The 21,857-nt window shown below is 35.0% G+C and overlaps 1 protein-coding gene across 2 annotated transcripts in view; it reads right to left on the reverse strand.

Annotated features, from left to right (window-relative positions):
• Positions 1 to 21,857, reverse strand: part of CDC73 (cell division cycle 73) — a 114,476-nt gene that overhangs the window by 4,322 nt on the left and 88,297 nt on the right. Inside the window, exons 14-16 of one of the 2 annotated variants that reach the window (XM_059413309.1) lie at positions 9,947 to 10,108; positions 6,498 to 6,598; positions 926 to 1,067 (exon numbers count right to left, since the gene is read on the reverse strand). In XM_059413309.1, the coding sequence (XP_059269292.1) occupies positions 926 to 1,067; positions 6,498 to 6,598; positions 9,947 to 10,108 (405 nt within the window). The remainder of the gene's footprint in view (positions 1 to 925; positions 1,068 to 6,497; positions 6,599 to 9,946; positions 10,109 to 21,857) is intronic. The other variant, XM_059413310.1, reaches the window with a different exon arrangement.

Consider the following 21,857-nt stretch of genomic DNA (forward strand, 5'->3'; position numbering starts at 1 on the left):
GAAAAATAATATTATAATAGGTTATAATGATTATAAGAATGGTAGAATTTTTAGAATATTACATGTAAAAATAAGTTAACATTTTTTTAAACTTAAAATTCAAAAGTGAACAGGATGTTTTGTTTTCTAAAAAACTGGAAACCTGATACTACACTTTGGAAATACAGAATAAGAACTTCTGAAGCCAGAAAAAACATTCCTCTCATTAAATTCTATAATCTCAGAGCTTCTAGCTAGAATAACAAGTGTTCCTCTTTAATATATTATCAATTATAATCACTGGGTTACCTCAGTCATCTCTGACTTTGGAAAACCCTTAATATTCGTCAAGAGACTTATACCAAGAAAGAGGAAGATTTTAAAGAGCACCTCAATGAGAATAAATTCAATGGTATTGTGATCATATGCTATTCTTAAATTTTCCGATTGTAAAACTGGTGTTTCTGTAAAAGAGTTTTAAGAATTCTATGTATAATAGTAATTAAAATAAATTCTAAACTGAATTCCTTTCACAAGCTTCCCATAACAAATCCAGCCAGTGACCTTTTGATGCAAAACAAAAACAAAAACAAAACTATAGGGATCACTTAATCTAAGCCCCTTGGACAGACAGAAAACAAGGTTCAGAAAGGTCACAGTTCATTAGAGCCAGATCACAAAATCAGAACTAAAATCTAGGTCTTCTGACTCAGAGTCTACTGTTCTTTCTATCCAGGTATATACCCTTTCTCCATCTGTTTCTAAAATCAATATAACAAAGATATTTGTTTATTATCTACTGGAGATCGGCATCAAATCAGACAATGTTCGAAAGGGGGAATTGAGGGATATGTTCACATACTTTAATGAACTTAAAATCTAACTGAGGAGAAAGGAAAATTACTAAAATAAAGCAGAAGTAAGTGCATTTTAGGATCAGAATTACCTATCCAATGTTTCCCAGAACCGTAAGAAAACTGGTCTATCCAAATGACGTTTGTGATAGCTGAGTTCTAATACTGTTACATCCCATTTCTGAACGTTTGGATCTAGACGAACTTCATCATATTTGAGATGGAAGGCTTTAACTATATGGGGGGAAATAATATTTTTTATTCAAACTGCAATCAAAATTATAAAAATATTTTACAAAAGAATAAAAATAGCCAATATAGACATTAACCAAAAAACTAAACAAAACAAAAAACTTTAAAAAAATCAAACTTTCTTCAACCAAATGAAGCTACATTATAACCAAAGTGATCTTTGAAACAGATGCTAATAAGCACTGTGACAACCTCAAAAACAGTCAATTCAACAGCTATCTATTGAAGGTTTATACATGCCAGCCACTGGGACTGAAATGAGGAATATGGCAGGATAAAATGCATATGGTCTGATGAAAGTTAAGAAGCAGCAGCAGCACCTATTCAAATACAGTATGATAAAGTTGTAGAATATCACAGAAAATTAAAGAGTACCTTGCCCAGACCATGGAATTCAGAGAAGGCTTACATAGGTAATGATCTCTAATCTAAGATCTATAGGTTGAGTAAGATTAGGCAAACACATAACAAAAGTGACCCAGGTAGCCAAGAACATGCTCACAGAGAAAATGGTTTCAGTTAGGAACTAAAGAAATTTAACGGAACTGCATCATACAAAGTAATGTATGTAAAAGGTAAGACCACAGATTCAGAACAATTTTGGCTATGTAGGTCATATTAAGGGGCATGGACTTTTATCTGAGAGATAGGGAGAATCACTTCCAAGTGTTTAGCAGCAACTACTGATATAATTTAGTAATCTAAAGAAGACATTTGCTCAACTTGGGAGAAGATATATGTCTGGCAAGAAAAAGATTCAAGAAATAATTAAGGAATAAGAACTAATGGAACTTGATAAGAAATGATGAAAAGGGAAAAAGAAAAATTTGGAAAGCCTTGTGAGAACGTTACCTAGAAGTAGATAATTAAAGGATATAAAGAGTGAGTCTAGCAAAGGCCCGTAAGAGTATTTCAGGCTTACAGAACAGCTGGTAAAGAGATTCTAAAATGAAAGCAAGCTTGGCCTACTCTATAAACAAGTATAACCTCTTTTGCAGGCAATGTCCTATACGTAGAATTTGGCTATGGTTAAAAAATATGAATTTATTCCATATATAATAGTAAGCCACCAGAAAGTTTACAGTTAGAAGGTGAAATTATTTGGTTTTCATTTTTAATAGTTAATTCTGGGTGTTGGGCAAACAAAAGACTTTAGGTCAAAACCTCCCAAGTAGTGTATATTGCAGAAGGGTTAACAAATGGACCATAAAGTATTACTTTCAATCCTTCTCTCTCCCTGATCATCCAGTTGAATTATCCTGGCTAGGTTACTGTGCAATCAGTTTACCAGCAGTGAAGTTTTTGTTTTACACATACACATGTAAGAAGTTTAGCTTTCCTTTCAATTTACCTTTTTTCTAACATGTAAGATATAATTGTTACTATCATCAACATCTAACATTAGAGGTCTCTAAAGATAAAAATGATAGACTTTGTTACAATTTTTTTGATAGCTACTTTATGGATTATTTGTTCCACACTGCTTGTTGGCCTACTAGCTTTCGATGTTAACAATGAATCAAATTCTTTTTTGCTTGTTTAAGATTTTATTTAAAAAAAAAAAAAAGAAAAAATTTTACTTATTTGACAGAGAGTGAGAGAGCTCACAAGTAGGCATAACGACAGGCAGAGGGAGAAGGAGAAGCAGACTCCCTGCTGAGCAGACAGCTCAATGCAGGGCTTGATCTCAGGACCCTGGAATCATGACCTGAGCTGAAGGCAGATAGATGCTTAACCAACTGAACCATTCAGGTACCCCCAAAGTATAATTCTTGATGGAAATCCAAGATGAATCATTTGTGCGCACAAAAAGAAACATATAAACATTACTTCTGAATTATTATGCTTTTATATAATTAAAGGTCCCCTCATCAGATACATTATTCATTTTGAATTTAATTCAATGTAATGTAATATAATGTAATTCAATGTAATGGATTTAAACTGAATCATTAAAAGGGCTATATATTATAGCTTCAGAAAACCCATTTTCAAAATATTTACAAGTATAAAAAATCTTAATTTTAAAAAATTTTAAATTAAATAAAGTCAACATTTCAATACTTCCTATTTTCCCCACTACATGTTTCACTTTAATTTTCTCAATAGGATATATTTTAAATCATTCCTTCAAAAAATATTCATCTTTCTATCTATTTATTTAGAGATGGGAGGTAGCATGGCAGAAGAAGAGAGAAAATCTCAAGCAGACTCCCAGGTGAGTGAGGAGCCTGAGGCAGGGCTCAATCTCATGACCCTGAGATGAACTGGGCCGAAATCAAGAGTTAGAAGGTCAACCAACCAAATGAGCCCCTATATCATTCTTTTTTTGAAGATTTTATTTATTTAGCTGAGAGAGAGAATACAAGTGCACAAGCCAGGGAGGAGGTGGAGGGAGAGGGACAAGTATAGACTTCCAGCTTAGGAAGGAGCTCGATGCGGGACTCAGTTCCAGAACTCCAGGAAAATGACCTGAGCCAAAAAGGCAGACCGTTAACTGACTGAACCACCCAGATGCCCATCATTCTTAAAAATATATTAGTTATATTTTTAAAAAAATGATTTATCTGAAGTTCTAAAAGCCTACCATCCCCCACTCCTTAATTTTAATAGATTTAATTTATATAGTATGTATTTTTCCACTAGAATAGACAACTTTTAAAATTTAAGGTGAAACATGAGAGTCCAAAAAGTTCAAATCACAAATGAGAAAGCATAAGGTTTCTCTAATCATATAAGATATTTTATTAGTATGAAGGAATGGTGGCAAGCAAACTTACACTACGACATCACTATAAAACATCTTTCTTATTCAGAGAAAGACTTTTAGTTTTTAATACTCAGCAAAAAATAGAACAAATGAATTTCTTTTATAAGGAGCCAGTCATCTATCTGGTGGCACAATGAATAATAAAGCAAAATGCTTCACACAATTCAGAATTGTTTATTTTTGGCAAACTGCATGAATCTCATCGACATGATTTTACAGAAACAAGGAAGTAAAAAAATAGACAATGCTCCTGAATAATATTTAGTAGTACAATGATGGCATGTCAGATAACAGAGGAACAACATAATTATACATTACTTATAGATTACATCAATAGATTACTCATGAAAAAAAAAACTCAATGGATACTAGCATTTTATACAAATCAATACTTATTATCTTTTCTAAAATTTTGTATTCTATTGTGCAGTGTGAAGAAAACAGAAGTTTTTGTTTTGTTTTGTTTTAATCAGGGACCATACAGATGCTCCCAAATACCTTCCGTTTTCCCCCTCGTTATATAGATGTTACTATTTTCTATGTGTGTTATGGGGGAAAGGGTGAAAACCTAGAAAAGGCAGAGTAAAGGAGACCAACTAAGAGCTAAGAGACAATATATTCCTAAATTTCTGGCTAACGTAAGTTACAAAAGAAAACTAATTGAGAAAAAGAAAATCTGGGAATGAGGAAGAGTACAAGACAATTCCTTTGGAACAGGTTGAGTGTGATGTACCAACAGAATCTCACAGAGGAGTTATCTCATGATTAGTGAGATAAACAGACCCAGAATATAAGGCTAGAGACTTAACTTAGAATAAGGGGAGGGTTATAAATGGTAATTGAAAGCTATCAGACTTCCTTGAGAGAGTTACCTATAATAAAGGAGAAGAGAAACAAGACATAAATAGGTAGCTGAAAGCCAGAGGACAAATAGCTGGAGAATCTAAGAGTAACAAATCCCTAGAAAAGAACATTTTAAAAAAGAAGAAATAAGGAGGTCAAAAGTATCTAATATTTGGGTCCCTGGTAAGTTTGGTGAGAATAGTTTAGTAAAGAGCAAGAGAGCCAAACAGCAAACTATGAACTGAATAAAAAATTAGTATAGACAACTCAAAAGTTTCATAAAAGGAAAGAGAGGAGCTAGAGTTGAGGTCACGAGAAAGGGTTTTCAGATGGGAAGTGGCAAGAGTACTTTCATTTTAAATGCTAATACAAAGTATTCATCAAGGAAGGAAGACTGAAAACAAAGAATAATTTATGGAAGAAAATCGTAATTCGTAACTGTATAAAAAAGTCTCATCTAAATTTCGTTAAGACTACCAATCTGGACAAAACAATTAAATATCATTACATTCTGAATGAAAGTTAGGCAGCATTTACATCTTTAAAACAGTGTTATTTTTTTTTCTTGTTACAACACTATTCAAAAAAGGCAAGCAAGTAGGTAAGATATTCGTGTTCATGGACATTTTACTTTTATTAAAATTCCCATTTTCTCTATCTTTAACTTTCTATTTATCAACACTGTGCGTTATTCAAGTTTCAGGAATAACATAAAAATCTATCACAATATTAGTTATATTATAATCACTTTCTAAAATGAATTAAAGTAGAAAAGAATAAATGATTAAAACTTCCAAGCTTGGGGAGTTTCCATCTTGGAAGAATGGTGGTAACCACTAAATACGCTGAAGTTGCTTAAAAAAAAAAAAGGCTGGATTTTACAGTAGTACAATCTATATTCATAATAACTTAAGTTGTCATTTCTAATAAACATACTTGCTTTGTGAGAATGCTTTTTAAAAAACAATTTTACTATGGTACTAACTTCACTGGGTACTCAAATTAAATAATAATTGGAATATCTCTACTGTAAAAACCAGATTAAATTAATCTACGTTTAGTGTACGTAACTATACCAATACACCAATAGATAAAAGCCACATGAAACATTCATTTAACAGATAGCTACTGAATGCTTCCCCTGTGCCAGGCACTCTTCTGTGATAACAATTCAAGGGTAAACAAGGCAGAAAAGGCTCCTCCCACCAAGGAACTTGGCCTTACAGCCAGGGAAGACTTACAATAAAGATATAAATAAGATAATATCAAACAACAGTAAGTACTATCATGAGAACAGAAGAGCTTGAAGAGTAACTGGAAGAAAGTAATGGCTGTTTCCAGGTTGGTCAGAGAAGGATTCTCAGAAGAAAATACTTGAACTTAGACTTGAATGAAAAGAAAAAGTCAAACATGCTACAATCATTCCAGACAATGGAAAAAGCTGGTAAAAGTCATATGGTGTTTTAAGTTCTCACTATACATGTTCAGCAAAAGTCAACCCATTTAAAACTGGTCATCAATTTTAATAAAAATGTGTGGATGTGCAAAAATGCTAATGCTTTTTAAGTAACCTAATATAGGGAATGGGAGATAATTCACTTTTAAATATAAGTACACCCAAAAATATTAATGTTCAAAAAAGACTTTAAAAATATTTCACTGGTGCTTAAAAATTAGCATATGTTAATGGAATCATTTGATATACACATCATATATGCATAGCCATAGATGGCTTTCTCTTATATAAAAGCAAGACCATTTCTATTTTGGATAAGCAGTAAAAATAAAGAGAATCTTACTTTTAGCAAATATGTCAACTGGTGATCCATCAGGCAAAAGCCATGGCCATCCTTTGAACTGCCATGCAGGACCTTGCACAAAAACTGCTACAACCCGATCCCTATAAATACAAAAGGGGCAGGATTAGAGCTCCGGGGTTGAGACAATACCTCAAACATGAACTCTGATTACTATAAATCCTTAAGGAAAGGATTCAATTACTCATGCGATATAATCTACTGTCAACAAATCTGTGAGGCAAATTAGATAACTCTTTGTTATAATGCCACCATTAGAGCACACTAATGATTGCTACACTTCCCATGCATCTGTTTTTTGCACCTAAGTCTTTCAAACATAATTACACACACAATCCTTATAAGTAATCTTTTTAACCTTTTGACCTGCTGTTCTACTAGAATAAAGGTCCACTTTTCCTATGCAATGGGAAACAAGAGTTGATATATTAATTGAAAAAGTTGGTTTTAAAAAGATATCATCTAGGGGCACCTGGGAGGCTCAGTGGGTTAAGCCTCTGCCTTTGGCTCAGGTCATGATCTCAGGGTCCTGGGATCTAGTCCTGAGCTCCCGCTCAGCAGGGAGCTTCCCCTGCTTGTGCTCTTTCCTTCTCTCATTGTCTGTCAAATAAATAAATTGCCCCCCCCAGAATCATCTAAAATTCAAATATGTTTTAAATACTTTAATTTAAAAACATTATAAATTACAGTAACTCACCAACCATTTTATAAAGCCCCCAAGTCCTTATTTTTGAGTTCTGATTATTTGGAAAGTAATCTTGAGTATAAAAGCCATCAGACTTTAATTTTTCCAATTGTTTACATTTCACTCACCTAAATTCTATTGTCATTTTCTTTTCTTTTATTTTAAGTAGGCCCCATGCCCAGTGTGAAGCCCAACACAGTACTTGAACTCACAACTCTGATATCAAGACCTGAGCAGAGATCACGAGACGGAGCCACTCAGGTACCCCTATTAGCATTTTTTTTTTTTTAAGATTTTATTTATTTATTTGACAGACAGAGATCACCAGCAGGCAGAGAGGCAAGCAGAGAGAGAGGAGGAAGCAGGCTCCCCGCCGAGCAGAGAGCCCAAAGCGGGGCTCGATCCCAGGACCCTGGGATCATGACCTGAGCCGAAGGCAGAGGCTTTAACCCACTGAGCCACCCAGGCGCCCCCCTATTAGCATTTTTTAAAGTAACTTATCTTCTCAACCATTCAACTGTTTTCCTAAAAAGAACAAATCCTTCTCTGGGCCCTCATATTTCATTAGCTCAGAAAATATTTATTTAAATTGAAAAATTATATGTATAAAAACCATAGACAGTTTAAGCCTAGAACTAAAGTGAGAGTAAAACTATAATATAAACAATAACAGCTAACATTAATTAAGATGTACTATGAGCATTCACTATGTGCCAGTGCTGTTCTAAGCACCTTCCACAGTATATATGTTAATAACACTGAATCTTCCAAACAATCCACTGAGGTGAGTACTATTATTACCCCCATTTTACAGATGAGGAAATAGAAGTGTATAGACAGTCCATTAGTCAGAAGAGAAATGTAAGGAAGAAGAGGAGTGAGGAGCAAGACGGAATGATTACTCTTGTGCACTGGTTATGCTAGAATGTTCCTGTGTGAGGACTGAGAAATCATGAGAACAGCCAGCCCAGTACCATAATGGAAATAGTTTTAACCTCACAATTCCCTGAAATGGTCTTAGGAATGCCCAGAGGTTAGCAGATGATACTCTGATAACCAGTGCATTAGAAGATAGAACCAACAAAGCATTAAACCAGGGTTATCTTCTATTCAAGTAAAAGACCTATAGCAACAATTCAAGTTACTATGAAAAACCACAGCTTCAAATTCTTAACCTATACAAAATCTCTAAGGCTAACATTAAATCTTAAAAAATGTCCTCCCTGCTTAGGACATAAGGTCCATAGTGCAAAACTATCTTTGGTAATAGAGCACACTATTAAATGGCCTCTTAATTTCATGACATAGCTTGTGCCATATAATAGCTGAAACCCCAAGGCACCTGCCAAACTAAAGAAAATTTGCTGGAGAGACATCACCTAGATCCTACTGGGTTTCACAGGGTTAAGAGGTAAGCAGGATAATAAAAATACTACTCTCAGTGAGTTCTTGAAAAGACAATTATCAGAGAAAGAAAGAAGGTAAGGAAAATATTATTCCTAAGTTATGAAATTAATGATTAGGGACCTAGCTAATATATAAGAGCAATGTTTTGTAGCACGGTGACAGCACCTGTACACACTGTATTTTTTCTGCAAATAACTGTAAACATATAATACAAATGGTGTAACTTTTCTTCTTCCTACAATTTCTAAAGTTGGTATCTGAAATTCTCATCTTACTTCACATAATAAATTTTTTAAAAGATTTTATTTATTTATTTGAGAGAGAGAGAGCATGAAAGGAGAGAAGGTCAGAGGGAGAAGCAGACTCCCCGTGGAGCTGGGAGCCTGATGAGGGACTTGATCCCAGGACTCCAGGATCATGACCTGAGCCAAAGGCAGTTAGTTGCTTAACCAACTGAGCCACCCAGGTAGCTAAATTTTTAGCATAAATTTTTAAATTTTTAACATATTTATACTCTGAGTGCCCTGACTTCCTAATGTGTGAAGACTAATGAGTACTTTAAAGGTAAGCCAGATAACTCATCAATGTGTTGTATTCTCTATGTCAGAGAGATGTACTCTCAAACTCTGTATTTTTATTCCAGCTTTGATTAATAAAATAATTTAAGATAATTCACATTATCTGAGTTTATAGGCACTGTTATAAATAGTTTAATATTCTTTAAAGGACAATTTAACGCAATCAAAGAGCTAAACCAGAGTAATCATGTTATTCTTTTCATTAAATTATTCCCTACAATAAAAGTAACAATTCTTTCATTTATCATTTCTTACCCCAAAGTGTGAATTCTCCAAATCAAAAATCTGAAACTATAGCTCTTGAAACAACATTAGTCTATTTGGAAATTTTGCTCTAAAGACTGACTCAGAAAAAATAAACAGTAAAAAGAATTTTTACTAAATTTTCCAGAAGTTAGTGTGGGCACACGAGTGGTAGGGAAGAAGCAAAGGGACAAGCAGACTCCTCACTGAGTGGGGAGCCTGACAAGGACCCAATCCCAGGACCCTGAGATCATAACCTAAGCCAAAATCAGATGCTTAACCAACTGAGCCACCCAGGACCCCTGAAGTTAGTGTTTCTTATAAGTAAAAAATAAAGTTTAGCTATCCAAATACATTTTTATTTAGGTATTACTAAAATGTGAACATTATTAATGACCAACTTAGACATTAATGCGGTTTTTAGGGATAGTTTCTATTTAGAACTCATGACAAAATTTGGTACTTTTTAATTATACAAAAAAGATTAAGGACTACAATAAAAGTATAGATCATCTTACCAGTCTTGAGGCATAAGTTTAAGGGGCTGGTCTACTACTCTATAAGGAACTGTGACACTAATTGCAGTGCCCCCTGGTTGCATCTGATCTTTTCTTCTCTGTATTAAAGTTTCATTTTCTCGTTGGCAGCCTTGTTTCTTCTTTTCATCTGATGGAACAAATCTTTGAAAAAACAGAGATGAGAAAAGGTCAAATGTTGCAACGTGATGCAAAAAGGAAAATACATTATATTGAAAATTTCCAAACCTTTTTTTTTTTTTAAATGAACCTGCTCTGCATGTACAGATCACAATGTATGGAGAGTATAATCTTTCCTTTCCACGAGAGTACTCAGCTCACACAGGCCATAAATCGATGTATATGTCTGTATCTGTGTCTCTCACACACAGTCACACACAATTTATATTCATTCATCTAGCACTTAGCATTTTCCAAAGTTACATAAAAGACCACACTAACCCTTGATTTTTCAAATGCTAGTAGAAAGAAATTTTATTATAAATCAAAACATCACTTGAGGGACGCCTGGGTGGCTCAGCTGGTTAAGTGGCTGCCCTGGGCTCAGGTCATGATCCCAGCGTCCTGGGATCCGGTCCCACATCGGGCTCCTTGCTCGGCAGGGAGCCTGCTTCTCCCTCTGCCTCTGCCTACCACTCTGTCTGCCTGTGCTCGCGCGCGCTCTCTAACAAATAAATAAATAAATAAAATCTTTAAAAAACAAACAAATAAACAAACAAACAAAAAACATGACCTGAAATGATGATATGGCCTCTTCACGGATAGGTGACTTAGCCCAAAAGCTTCACAAGACACCCCTTTTCATGGATTATGACTTAGCAAAATTAGAAAAATGTTATCTAATTTCAGGGTTGCTTTGCAAATTTTCAAGGAGGAATTAAATAAGTATATGCCAATTGTCTTAGTATAAATACTGCTAGTAATTCTGTAAATTACCAACTCTACCATGGGATTCAATTCTCTACTTTATAACAACAGATATTCTCAAAAATAATTTAGCAATGTGCAGGGCTGTTCTCAGCTCTAGATTGTTGGTGTTCACAAAGCATTTCCAAATGGTCTTCTTTTAAAAACATGCATACTCCAGATACACACTCTATTAGCCTATTTTATTAGCTATGGTCTGGCACTGCCAATTAAATAGGGGCAATGCAATCGTTACATTGAGACTCATTCCCCCTCTAAAGTTTTAGGCAAATAAATGGGGGTGGAGGGGATGCACAAGCACTTTCACTTGGTAGAGTCCTTTGAAAACTTTCAATATCACATGCTAAATTCATCATTAGTAATACTGCTCTTATACTCATGAAAGTTTTTAATAGATGTGATTGTGATAAATGGAACTTCATTTTTTAAAAACAATTTTATTTATTTATTTGACAAAGAGAGAAAGATCACCAAGTAGGCAGAGAGGCAGGCAGAGGGAGAGGAAAAAGCAGGCTCCCTGCTGAGCAGAGGGCCAGATGTGGGCCTCAGTCCCAGGACCCTGAGACCAACCGTGACCTGAGCTGAAGGCAAAGGCTTAACCCAACTGAGCCACCCAGGCGCCCTGGAACTTCATTTCTGAGCTGTTTTCATATCCATATCAGAATCTGAGAGAAGAGTTAAGATTTGCTTATCACTTAAAAACCTCCTCCAGATAATCATTTTACTCCCTATGGATTTTGGTTATTTATTAATCAAGCCCACTTAGAAAATGCCAAATATAATACTAACACTGAATAATTAAACACTTTAAAATTGACATGCACTGTTGGAAACAGTTTTCATATATAACTACAACAAAAATGTATCAACTTAACAGTAATATATTGCGCTAGTTACACAATATACACAGTTGTACAAAACACACAGTCACTATCCTCTTGAAGCTTACATTCCAAAACAAAGTGGTCTCACTGCCAAGAGAAAGATGCTTTATCTCATTCTATTTCTAAATGGGACTGAAATGTTTATATTCTTAAATATAATATTGCATCTCACTCTTGCAGCTTTTGAAATTTTAAATGTAAAAATAAAAAACTACTTATGCAAAATTACTTATAATCTTTAATGAATCATAATATACATACAAATGAGTGATCTATAATATCCAAATTTTAAAAGTCTAAAAACATCTATTCAACTTCTAATGCATTAAAAAATGAGTTACATAGCATTTGCATGTTCACATATTTGCTGACAGAAATTTCAACAAAGTTCTGAGTAATTAACATGGTTCTTTAACTATCATCTTACAATTTTTAGATGTTCTAGTATTTTAATTTCTGAATATATCTAGGTCTTTAGAATGGAAACCTTCACTGTAGTAAAATGCAGCTGTTTTCCAAAACGTTTTTCAGCCTTGATTTCATGTGGTAACATAAGGAGAGATCTTCTATCCTATTCTCCTAAACTTAAAGTCAGAGTAACAATACAGACTTCCTCAAGCAGATAACAGTCAATCATCAGATGGATCCACTTACTTGTGGAACATAAGGAGTAACTGCGGAGGACACTGGCAGATGGGAGAGGAAAAGGGAGTTGGGGGAAATCGGAGGGGGAGACAAACCATGAGAGACTGTGGACTCTGAGAAACAAACTGAGGGTTTTGGAGGGGAGGGGAGTAAGGGGGTTAGGTGAGCCTGGTGGTGGGTATTATGGAGGGCACATATTGCATGGAGCACTGGGTGTGGTACATAAACAATGAATGTTGGAACACTGAAAAGAAATAAAATAAAATAAAATGGAGGAAAAAAACAACCACCACCACCAACCAACCAAAACAACAACCAAAAGCAAAAAAAAAACCCAAAAAACAAAACAAAACAAAAAAAAACACAAAAAAAACGACCCCCTCCAAAAAACAACCCCAAAAAACAATGTAGACTTCTCTATCCATGGAAGGCACTAGCAAGTGAACTAAACTCAAGCTTTTTTTTTTTTTTTCTTTGTTATTTTTTTAAACTATATTTCACTAGGATCCTGGAGTTAAGAAATAGAGCCCAAATTCTGCTCAAGGGAGGGAATCTAATAGAAGTTTCCTTCTTTTAAAAAGTCAGGGATTAAATTTACCATAAAGCTTGAAATAAACCCAGTACCCAATCTTTTTTCTGTACCCCACCTCTAGCCATTATCAACATCCTGGAAACTGCAAGGAAAATCAAATCTCAGAACTGTAAATTGGCCCTCACCTGAATTTGAGGCAAGAATTAAGCACCCTGACCACAATGATTGACTGAGAAATAAACACATTATCCAAGCCAGGCCAATGAGACTTTAAATCTGAATTTTTGCTAGAGTTATTGGGAAATAGGCACTACCTTTCTACTGTGATCAGTAACCTGGAGTGTTTGATAGTAGTTCTCTTTGACTCTGAAAGGGGAGAATCAGAGAGATGGAGACTAACTCCTGATTGTATCATTTCAACAGTAAATCCAGCTGTGTCAGAAGTCAGGACTGTTCAGTCACATTGAGTCAATAAAGTTTGTTTGTTTGTTTGTTTGTTTTGATAAAGCTACTCTGAGTTGGTATTTATCATTTACAACTAAAAATGTTCTAACAAATATAACTGGAATTGTATAATGGATGTGATGGATGAATGTATGTGATTTGGAAAAATATTATTATGTCCATTTACTTATCCAGTATTTGCAATTATTTATTCTACTCTACATTCCATGAGTAAAGGAGTGTGGGTGATGATGCAACTAAAGTTACTACTATTTAAATAAGTACAGTTCCACTGAAATAATTCTATTAGTACTACCAAAGAATAAAATTCAAATAAATGACATAGCTAAATAAATTACAGACTTTATATTATTTTAAAAACAGCAAATTTATGAATTATTTCCCAGGTTAAAAATATAGTTTTCCTTTTTCCTAATAAAAGAAGTTGGAATTTGAAAAGTAGAGAAAAGAAAAAGCAACAATGTCTGGATGTTTAAAAACCTCAAACTGAGAATTTAACTTATTTTATTTTTTTTTTAAAGATTTTATTTATTTATTCGACAGAGAGAGATCACAAGTAGGCAGAAAGGCAGGCAGAGAAGAGAGGAGGAAGCAGGCTCCCTGCTGAGCAGAGAGCCCGATGTGGGACTCGATCCCAGGACCCTGAGATCATGACCTGAGCCGAAGGCAGCGGCTTAACCCACTGAGACACCCAGGTGCCCCCTGAGAATTTAATTTAAAGTGATGTAATACTGGCAATGCTCCCAGGTACTTAGCATACACAAATATAAAATTTTTTCTGGATTACCCCTCCCCCCACCCCTGCCCACCTTCATTTTGGAACTCAAAGAGTTTCCACAGAAAAAATTCTAAGGAAAGTGAACAGTAAATGAAGACAATGAAAAACATTAAATGTACTAAAAAAAAAACTAAACACACAAGGCAATGAGAGGTATCATGAAAGAAACAACTGTCAAAAGAAAAAGGTAACTAAGGACTTCTAATAATGCCATTATCAAAGATCAAAGCTTATAAAACACAACTGCAGATATGTACAAGAGGGAAAAAAATACTTTTAAAAAGACCAAAGAGGGGCACCTGGGTGGCTCAGTGGGTTAAAGCCTCTGCCTTCGGCTCAGGTCATGATCCCAGAGTCCTGGGATTGAGCCCTGCATCAGGCTCTCTGCTCAGTGGGGAGTCTGCCTCCTTCTCTCTCTCTCTCTCTCTCTCTCTCTGCCTCTCTGCCTACTTGTGATCTCTGTCAAATAAATAAATAAAATCTTAAAAAATAAACAAATAAATAAAAAGACCAAAGATTTGAAAAAGTACTAAACAGAACTACTAAAATTTAAAGTCCCCAAAAGAGAAGAGAAGGGGGATGGGAGTAGGTGTGAATGTAAAGGGGCCAGGACTCAGAACTGACACCCCCCCCCCACCACAAATCCATATACCTTTAAAAAAAAAAAAATTTTTTTTTTTAATTTATTTATTTAGACAGAGAGAGAGAGAGCACAAGAAGAGTGGTAGACAGAGGAAGAAACAGGCTCTCCGCTGAGCAGGGAAGCCAATGCAAGGCTCAATCCCAGGACCCTGGGATCATGACCTAACCTGACTTGAAGGCAGACATTTAACTGACTGAGCCACCCAAGTGCCCCACCCAAGTGCCCCACGAATCCATACACTTAATTATAATGAATCCTCAAGGCGGGTATACAAGAGATCTACATCTAGATGTACAAATTTAGATGAACAAATTCAGATGAACAAATTTAAAATGGTCCTTAAAATAACCAGGTAAAGCAGATTTCCTCATAGGATTGGTTATCACACCAGTAGGTGACTTACGGAACCAACATAGGAAGCTAGAATGTAGCCCAACAGTATCCTCAATGTAATGGGCCGGGGGGGGGGGGGGGGGGGGGATTCCTTTATTTGTTTTCCAAAGTGGTTGAATCCTTTTGCATTACCTGTGGCTGTTGGGAACATAAATTGCTCATGGTCCTGAGTAAACTCCAGTAATTGTTCTGCCTGCTTCTTCCCAAAGCCTCAAGTAGTTTTCTCATATGAATGTGCTCAACAGTATCTGACTAATGTGAGGGGAACCCTCTAGATATTTTTGAAGCACTCTCTATGTGTAATCTCTCTTCTTTGGACCTCTGTCCTGGGATGCTATCATCATGGCTAGAATCATGTCATCCAATCACTTTATTTAAATAAATTTACAGTCCTACTAAAACTCCTCTCAAGATCACATTTATAATTTTATGTAAAATGTACTTTTTAATACTTTCATAATATAACCTTAACTTTGTTACTTAGGGATGTTTAAAGTTAAGGTGGGTCGTGTTTTGTTTCATTTACCTATGAAGGGCTAAAAAATTGAAAAATCCTTAATTTTAAATGAAACCAAATAAAATCTGTGCCAAAATGAGCTATGGGGTACAGCCAGTACTATAATTGTGTGGAGGAGGTTTCAATTATGCATTAATTACATAGCAAAGCCTCCAGCTGACTCAAACTGTAGGGGAGATGTCAGTTGCAATGAGGTGTTAAACAATGAAGGGAGTGTTTTATACTTAGAAGAAAAATTAGGCTCAGTCTATCCTAAGAATGTAGTCTATTTAATTGTTTGGTTTCTCTGTTGTGAGTCTAAGGAGAAAACCACTAAAATTTTCTTTGTGATTTCTTTGCACTGTTTACTATCTTCCATTATAAACAATACTTAAGATTTAAATTTGTAATACCCTCAGATGAGCACCGTAAGTTTCTGAATAATGAAAAACTAAAGGCAAAATTTGTTGTTTAATATTCCAAAAACTTACTGTGAATTTTCTATAACCATTAAGGTATATTTATAAAAAATATATATAAATAGCTGTCAATTACTAAAAATTGTGAGTTGGAAATACTGAATTTACAAATCATAAAAATCAAAGAATTACAAAGGGCTTTAAAAATTACCTGATCCAAATATAATTAGGTACAAAAAATACAATGCCAAGTATAATGAGACTTCATAGGAACTAAAATCAAATCCCAGATACAGATAAACTATCAAAGAAGGAATTTGAAAATAGACATACACTAAATGAAATGCACAAACACACACAAAACCTGAATTTCAAGTACGTAAGTCTGCCATTTTCCAAATTACCAATGTGTTTCTCCCTCGTTTTCTGTTTCTTAGACATTTATTTAATATCCACCATTGGACAAACACTGTTTTCAAAGATGGAGGTCCAAATAACAACAAAGTAACAAGCCCTTTTCTCTAATGAGTCACAAGTATTAGTTGGAACTGTGAATTCCAACTGGATGCCAGATTGCCAGATTGTAAAACACACAAAGCATCACAAAACAAAAACAAAAATATAGATGCATATCATACTTCACAGAATATAAACAATGAAAAAACTGCACTTGTATATTCATTAGAAGGTGGAAAGAAGACACAAGAATGCTAAAAAAAAAACCACCAAAAAAACCTTTTTAAAGCAGTTAATGAAATCCATTTTTGTGTGGGTCTGACACAGTTTCAGCTACATTATCAAAATTCAAGGAGGGCCAAAAGATTGTATTTCTTATTCACCCAATTGTAGGTGACTTGAGGAAGTAATTCATGTAATTCATAACACTGTAAGAACACTAAATGAAAAAAGTCTAAAGTATAAAACAGAAATCCTTCTTTCCCTACTGTTAATGGAAAAAAAAGTTCAGCAAAAATTTTATTCAAATACTAAAGAAAAAATACTGTATAGATATATTTGTGCCTCATTACCTATATTTTTTATAAAGCTATTTAATTCATAAGGTACTTAAATTCAATTCTGCATTTGTTAAAACCTGAAATCAAGTTTTGTAACTTATTTTGTATCTCATTTTTAATTAGTCATAAGTTATTGTAGAAGCAGTTATGATTTTCTTTTTGGAGGTCAGGTTGCTTTTGTTTTCTTCAAGAATTGTCATTGTTATTTTACTGAGAAAGAAGGCAGAGCATTCACATTCTTTTCCTGGATACTAATTATGTTATTGACTGAAAATATTTTCCTAGTTACCACCAAAAATATTTAACAAGAATTTTCAATGTTAGATCAAACTACAAAATATTGTTATTGTACTTAACAGTGAATATAAGGCCCTGAATATTGCAGAAGAGTATTCTGTTCCAGAATAAAACCCAATTTCTTTTTCTAAAATTTATTTATTTTAGAGAAAGAGAGAGTGCAAGCACGCATGTAGAGGAGGGTGGTCCTCAAGCGGACTCCCACAGAGCACAGAGCCCGATGCTGGGCTCCACCTCCCTCATCTCACAACCTGAGTGGAAATCAACAGTCAGGTGCTTAGGGCGCCTGAGTGACTCAGTTGGTTTAAGCATCTGTCTTGGCTCACCTCATGATCCCAGAGTCCCGGGATGAAGCCCCACGTCAGGATTCCTGCTCTTGTGGGAGCCTGCTTCTCCCTGCCACTCTCCCTGCTTGTAGTCTCTCTCTCTCTCTGAGTCAAATGAATACATAAAATCTTAAAAAAACACAAACACTTGCAAAGAAAAAAAGAGATGTTTAACTGAATGAGCCACCCAGGTGCCCCTAAAACCCGATTACTTAATCTGAATGTTTGTTAAGAACCTCCATTATCAAAGGTTAAAATAACTAAACTGGTCCTTGGGAAACCTGGCTGTATTTCCTGCTCTGCAAACAACAACCAGAGTAGTCTTTACGCTTATCTCTCAGCATTTTCATTTAAGGTAAGAGTGTATTCTGACGATCCTTTTTGGGTCTCAAAATCTAGAAAATAGTAAATGTCAAGTATTTCCTTAGATTATTATCATAAATCACTATGGTTACGTACGATCTCACTAACACCACATTATTTGTGAGAGGAGCTAGATGACGTTTTTAATGGGTGGTATATTATTGCTGAGTCTAATTTGATTCTGAACTTTTCTTCAAGATGTGATTTGTTTATAAGTTAATGTCAAAGAAAATTATACTTTTCACTGTACTCTCAATAATAAGGCATTAAAATTGGGTTTTATACTAACTGCTGGAACATATTTTATTTCTCATCAGTTACAACAAATGATTCCTAACACAATCATGTGAGCTCCAAGAAGGTTGAGCTTGCAGTGTATTTACCTACATAACACTTTGATTTTTAGTTATTGCTCTGTAGTGTTGAATGAACTAAGTACAGACAGATTAAATACACCTTATAAAATTCCAGTTCCAATCATTATAAAAACCCTTCCAAGAAATGTCAGATAAAATATAACAAATACCTGAAATGTATATCTGAGCTGGAAAGAAAATAGTCATGGGCCAGAAATCACTGGTGTTGCAGTGGATGAAAACGGAAGACAGGAACACTTTCTTGAGACTTGGTTTTTACCACCCACACAAAGGATGGACACAAAGAACTAGAAATGGAACCTTACATGAGGTAAACAATCAACAAAAGGATAAACTAGGGGAAAAAAATTCCAAGTAAGTTTTAAGGACGTGTATCCATCGTGATCTGGCTATAGTGTAGGGGAGGAAAATGGAGTCCTCAATAATTTGTCAGCCAAGAGCCTACCCCAATGTCACTCTGGTCTACTATGCATTTGAATTTATGCTATGCTGGTGGACTAGAAATCCTCGAATTGAGAATTTAACATAAAAATCAACTTTAAGGGGTGCTTGGCAGTTCAGTAGGTTAAGAGTCTGCCTTCAATTCAGGTCATGATCCTGAGGTCCTGGGGTCCACTTTGGGATCCCTGCTTCTGCCCTCTCCCCCCAACCTCTGCTCATGCTCTCTCTCTCAAGTAGATAAAATTGTCAAAAAAATTAATAAAAAAAAAAAAACAAATAAAAATCAACTTTAGACTTGTCATATTCCCTGTGGCACCCAACAAAAGCAAATTTATAAAAATCATTCTGTAAGTAAGGGATGTCTTCAATCCAGAATTTCTTCAAATAATTAAAACTTAGTGAGCAAAACTCTAAATATATAACAAATGCCAAGACTTAATCACTAATTACATAAGGTAATTGGACAATCTGATGATTCCTATTTAATAAGCACCATTAGAGAGTACCAAATACTAGGAAAAGGTTGTAACAGAATACCCTTTCTCTCCAACTAATGACCATAACACACACCACTCTTATCCTCTAAAACATTATGTAGAATATATAGTGTTGGGCTTTCCTTTTTCTTTCACCTACCTGATGAAAAGCAGAATGAACAATCTTAAAATGCTAAATATCCAGCAGTGTTTAAGTGAGTCTGTAAACAATTTACCCATTTTAATAATCAGCATGACTGACAAAAATCGAAACAACACTATAGGATAGGGTGACCGCTTTTTCTTCAAATACATTTTACTATATTTGAACTATATGAATTCCTCAATAAATGTTTAGAAATTATTCTCTTGTATTAACTCATGGGTCTGTATGTGGGAAGAGGGAAAACAAATTTTCCCCTTGAAAGTATTTTATTAAAATGACTGTATTTTGGGATGCCTGGGTGGCTCAGCCAGTTAAACATCTGCCTTTGGTTAGGGTCATGATCTAAGGGTCCTGGGATCAAGACCCACACTGGGCTCCTTGCTCACTGGGACACCTGGCTTCTCCCTCTGCCTGCTGCTTCCCCTGCTTGTGTTCTCTCACTCACTCTCTCGGACAAAAAAAAAATCGTTAAAAAAAATAATAATAAAATGATTGTATTTAATTTATTAAGTCTAGTATCACACAGGCAAAGAGAAAATGAACTTGTTAAAAAGGAGACAAGCATAGCTTAGCTGAACAAGGCGGCTGAAACACCTGTGCTGCCGCCACCCCACCATGCAGACATACATGACACAGTGCCTTGCCCACACACATTTTTCAGTTTTAAATGAAAGACTGTTAATTCAAGATAATGTATACTATATTAAATTGTAATAACTTAGAACAAGGTCCACCCACAATTCACAGATGCAAACAAAAAAACAACACCAATAGCACAAATAATCATCATGAGAATCTAGCATATGACATTTACAATGAGAAGCAAGCAAGGTGGATATCCTTGTCATGAGCAAAAGCGGACATCCAGAAATTACTAGCGAAACCACGGATTATCTGCCATGCTAGTAATAATGCTCAAAAACTTGACAGCACTCTGAAAATCACTTAACCATGGCTCATTTTGAGCCTTGCAAATGTACATATAATTGAAAGTTACTTAAAACAATTTTAACCCTGCCAGTTTTCCTCTGTAAATGACAGCCAATACAAGAAGTATAAAGATTTTAAAAAACTCATCATGATCTCTGAAAGTGGCACACCTATTCATACTAACTAAAAAATAAATACTTCTAGAAAATACTTAAAGTCTGAAGCTGGTTGGGTAGGGGAGAGATTATGTACACACCATGATGTGTGTTTATTAGAGCAGTTTGAGTGTAACTGTGATTATATTCATTTTAAACAGGAAATGAGGAAGGAAGAGAAAGACTAAAAATTTCAGGTACAAAATTCCAGTTACAAATGAAAATGGTACACATTTCTAGTTACAAATAAATACATCCTAGGGATGTAAAGTACAACACATTGATTACAGTTAATAATATTGCATTGCATATTTGAAAGTAGTCAGGAGAATGGAATTTTAAAGTTGTCATCTCAAGAAAAACATTTTGCAACTATGTATGGTGATGGATGTTAACTGGACTTCTGTGGTGATCACTCTGTGATATATACAAATATTAAATTCTTACACTGTATACCCAGAATTAATAATAATGTCAAATAAACTATATCTCAATAAAAAATATTTCTGGAAGCTAAGTATCTAAGAATTTTAACATAGGATATAGGTTTCATTTTAACTTCAATTAAATTTTACTAATTTCTAGGGTAAAAAGACTATATTCCCAACCTCCACCATCCCCTACACCCCGGGTAAACAATATATACAGAAGTTTTTATCACTTTTCCCAATCTTTTTTTTTTTTTTTTTTAAGATTTTACTTATTTGACAGAGACACAGCAAGAAAGGAAATAGAAGCAGCAGCAGTGGGTGAGGGAGAAGCAGGCTTCCCTCTGAGCAGGGAGCCAGATGCGGGGCTCAATCCCAGGACCCTGGGATCATGACCTGAACCTAGGGCACCTGCTTAACGACTGAGCCATCTAGGTGCCCCACTTTTCCCATTCTTTACTACTACTTGGAGAAGGGGAGAAGGAGAGAACTGGAATTTGTTTTAGAACTTCCTCAAGCTCTTCAGAAAAAAGTCAAAACAATTCATATTAAAAATTAACATAATAGTATCCTTTTCATTAGAACTTGTGCCAAAACTTTCCCTATTTTCCCTAAAGGATCCAGAGAGAAAAGACTATACAGTGGACCCCTAAACAACACTGGTTTAAAGTGCATGGGTCCACTTATACAGAGGATTTCAGGATTTCCGCCTGCCACATAAATGCAACTCAGGCGC

The sequence above is a fragment of the Mustela nigripes genome, chromosome 10 (genome assembly GCF_022355385.1).
Source record: "Mustela nigripes isolate SB6536 chromosome 10, MUSNIG.SB6536, whole genome shotgun sequence".
Classification (NCBI taxonomy): domain Eukaryota; kingdom Metazoa; phylum Chordata; class Mammalia; order Carnivora; family Mustelidae; genus Mustela; species Mustela nigripes.